The sequence below is a fragment of the Lactuca sativa genome, chromosome 5, assembly GCF_002870075.4.
Source record: "Lactuca sativa cultivar Salinas chromosome 5, Lsat_Salinas_v11, whole genome shotgun sequence".
Taxonomy (NCBI): Eukaryota; Viridiplantae; Streptophyta; class Magnoliopsida; order Asterales; family Asteraceae; genus Lactuca; species Lactuca sativa.
The window spans coordinates 337,909,276-337,912,480 of record NC_056627.2 but is presented as its reverse complement, the minus strand read 5'-3'; the positions used below and the strand labels follow the sequence as shown (position 1 = coordinate 337,912,480).

General features: G+C 34.4%; 2 protein-coding genes across 2 annotated transcripts; both read left to right on the top strand.

The window, feature by feature from the left end:
- Positions 1–212: 212 nt before the first annotated feature.
- On the top strand, positions 213–1,290 carry LOC128126333 (L10-interacting MYB domain-containing protein-like). The gene is made up of 2 exons (XM_052764080.1): positions 213–531; positions 607–1,290. Exons 1-2 carry the CDS (start codon positions 214–216, stop codon positions 1,162–1,164), a joined length of 876 nt encoding a protein of 291 aa, XP_052620040.1. The 5' UTR covers position 213; the 3' UTR covers positions 1,165–1,290.
- A 438-nt stretch (positions 1,291–1,728) lies between these two features.
- Positions 1,729–2,708, top strand: LOC128126141 (uncharacterized). The gene is made up of 2 exons (XM_052763890.1): positions 1,729–2,023; positions 2,242–2,708. The coding sequence occupies exons 1-2, from the start codon at positions 1,729–1,731 to the stop codon at positions 2,706–2,708; spliced, it is 762 nt and encodes a 253-aa protein (XP_052619850.1).
- Positions 2,709–3,205: the final 497 nt, after the last annotated feature.

The following is a 3,205-nucleotide window of genomic DNA, read 5'->3' as shown; positions in this document are numbered from 1 at the left end:
ATAGGTGTATGTGTATTACCAAACTGATATATGAGATATTGTCTTCAAGTTATGTACTGTGTATATGATATCTCCCAAGTATTGTCTTCAAGTTGTATTAACTTTAGGTTAAACAAAAAAAATATATATTTTATCTTATTGACATCAAGCAAATAGTGTTTGTAAATGTGTGTTATGTGGATGATTAGATTTTTTTTTCTTTTTACAATAGATATGGCAGACAAAAGAATTAGGGTTAGTTGGAAGTCGGAATTGGTGGACAAAACTTTTTTAGAAGCATGTATACAAGAATTAACAAGAAATGGACGGGAGGGTAGCGGACTAAAAGCAAGCTCATGGGCTGTGGTCGCGGAGAAATTGAAAACAGATCATAATTTTATTGTCGACAAAAAACAAATGAAAAATCGATATGACTATTTAAAAGCAAAATATGCAGTGTGGTTAAAACTTAAAAACAAAACAGGAAATATTTATAATCCCGTTACGAATTCTTTTAACATGACTAATGAAGAATGGGAAGCGGAAGCGAAGGTACATATATACATATTTTTTAAAGTATATTATTTTTTTACTACTTTAATAATATTTATTAAATTTGTTAAACAGTTGAACAAGTACGTAGATAAGCTGAGAAATGCACCCCTCCCTTGCCCTGAACTTTGTACCCAACTATTTGATGGGGCGACCTCGACCGGTGTTCACAGTTGGGGGCCATCTTCGACATTACCTCATCCCAATGAAACCTTCAGTACACATGATTTTGAGGATACAGAGATGGATGAGCCAGCACCTCATGCAGATACCCCAAGCTCAACAGTACCTCAACCTACTAGTGAGGAATCATCTGGGCGGACAAAAAACAAGGGGGGCAAACGAAATGGTCCTAAAGAAACCACACTTGATGATGAGTTGAAAGAAGTTGGAAAAGAGATTATCAAGGTTGCACAAGCATTCACCGAAGCAAATAATCTTGACAAGGAGATGGATGCTTGTATGGCGAAGTTGACAAGCTTGGAGTGGGGAGAATATGATCCGAAATACACCACTGCTCTTATGTTATTTGCTGAAAGTGCTGGTAATAGGAAAATTTGGTTGCGTCTTAACTTGTCAACTTGTGAGTCGTGGGTAACAAATGCAGGAAAAAAGTTTGGATTAGTTGGTTGACTTTAGTATTTACATGTTATGTTTGACTTTAGTATGTTATGGTTCATTGTTAGACATTAGTATTCTATGGTTTAGTTATGTTATGGATTGTTTTTCTTAGGTGCGGTTATGTTATATGAATTTATATGTTATGGAATGTTATGTTTTTCGTATTTACATGTTACGATTTGTTATGTTATGGATTGTTATGTTATTGATTGTTATGTTATTGATTGTTATGTCATGGATTGTTATGTTATTGATTGTTATGTTATTGATTAAAATGTAATTTGTATTTGACATCTAACAGGACACATGGATAAAGAAGGTGACTTTTTATATTTTCTTATATTCTCGTGGTATTGGTTGATGTTGGTCCGACAAAGGCAAAGAATAATTAAAAGAATAAGAGCTAGCGAACAGGTAGCAAAGGGATATGTGTATACGCAAGATTTGATACACGGATGTCCTATACAATGTTACGATATGATACGTCTTTCACAAGATGCATTTGTACTATTATGCAATCACTTTACACAAAGAAATTGGTTGCAATCTAGTAGGACGATAAGCGTTGAAGAGAAGATGGCTATGTTTTTACATGTTATAGGACACAATGAACGTTTTCGAGCCGTTAAAGAAAGATTTCATCACTCCACACAAACGATTCATCAATGTTTTCATGAGGTCTTACGTGCAATGATGTGTTTTGCACGAGAAATTATAGTACCAACCTCGTCTAATTCAACAACAAATACCTCAGAACGACATAGACGGCTAATGCAAATATTTCCCGGAGCAATAGGTGCACTAGATGGAACACTTGTACATGCAGTTGTGCCTGTTGATCAACAAACTCGTTATAGGGGAAGAGGAAAAGGTGAATGTTATCAAAATGTAATTGGAATTTGTAATTTTGATATGATATTCACCTTTGTATGGGCTGGATGGGAGGGCATAGCACATGATTCTAAAGTTTTGAAAGAAGTTGCATTTAACCCAACTTCCGGATTTCCATTCCCTCCACCAGGTTTGTAACTTTACTATACGTTTTATTATCTATATTATTTATATGATAAATTTGTCATGCATCTACAGATAAATATTACCTTTGTGATGCCGCATACACCAACACCCGTGGATTTATGGCTCCCTACCGCAATACTAGGTATTGGTTAGCCGATTTTCGAAGAAACAGAGCTTTGACTAAGGAAGAAATGTTCAATCATGCTCATGCACAACTTAGAAATTACATTGAACGTGCTTATGGTGTATTGAAGGCGAGATTTCCAATTTTAAAACAAATGGCTCCTTATCCTTTTCCAGTGCAAAGAGACATAGTCATTTCTTGTGTTGCGGTCCATAATTTTATAAGGAAATACGATATTGAAGATGAATTATTTACGAACTTTGAACAAAACACTATGGTTAGTCATAATGTGGGTGGTGGAGGAAATGAGGGTCAAAACATAGAAGGCATAGAATGGGGTTCAGAAGCCGTTAACTATATGACTAATTTGCGTGACCAGATTGCTAATCAGTTATTTTCAAATGGTTCACGTTAAATGGTGTACTTTTTTTATTATTTATGACAATTTGTATTTGGATTTTGTATTACACTTTGTATTTGGATTTTAATTGATGTATGTTTAATTTGGATTTTATATGATAATTTGTGGTTTTATAATTTTTTTATCCAGCACAAGAGACAACATAAGGGTAATATGGTCATTTTTTCATTCAGCACAACCATTCAGATAAATAATCAAACAACATTAACTCAGTCAGATATGGACTCAGTCAGCATTTCTAACCCAGTCAGCTTCTAACCCAGTCAGCTTTAACCCAGTCAGCAACTATCAAACGACCCCTTAGTTTGTTTTATTAATCCTTAAAGAATAATTACCTAATTATCAAATTATTTCATATAAGGCTAGGATCTATTTTTCATTCCATGACGCGAAGTGGATAGCCGACAATCACACCAATGAGCTATTTAGGTAGGAAAAAAAATGTAAATCTTAATCTTTATGAGATTCCTAGATCTTGCAAGATTTATTGA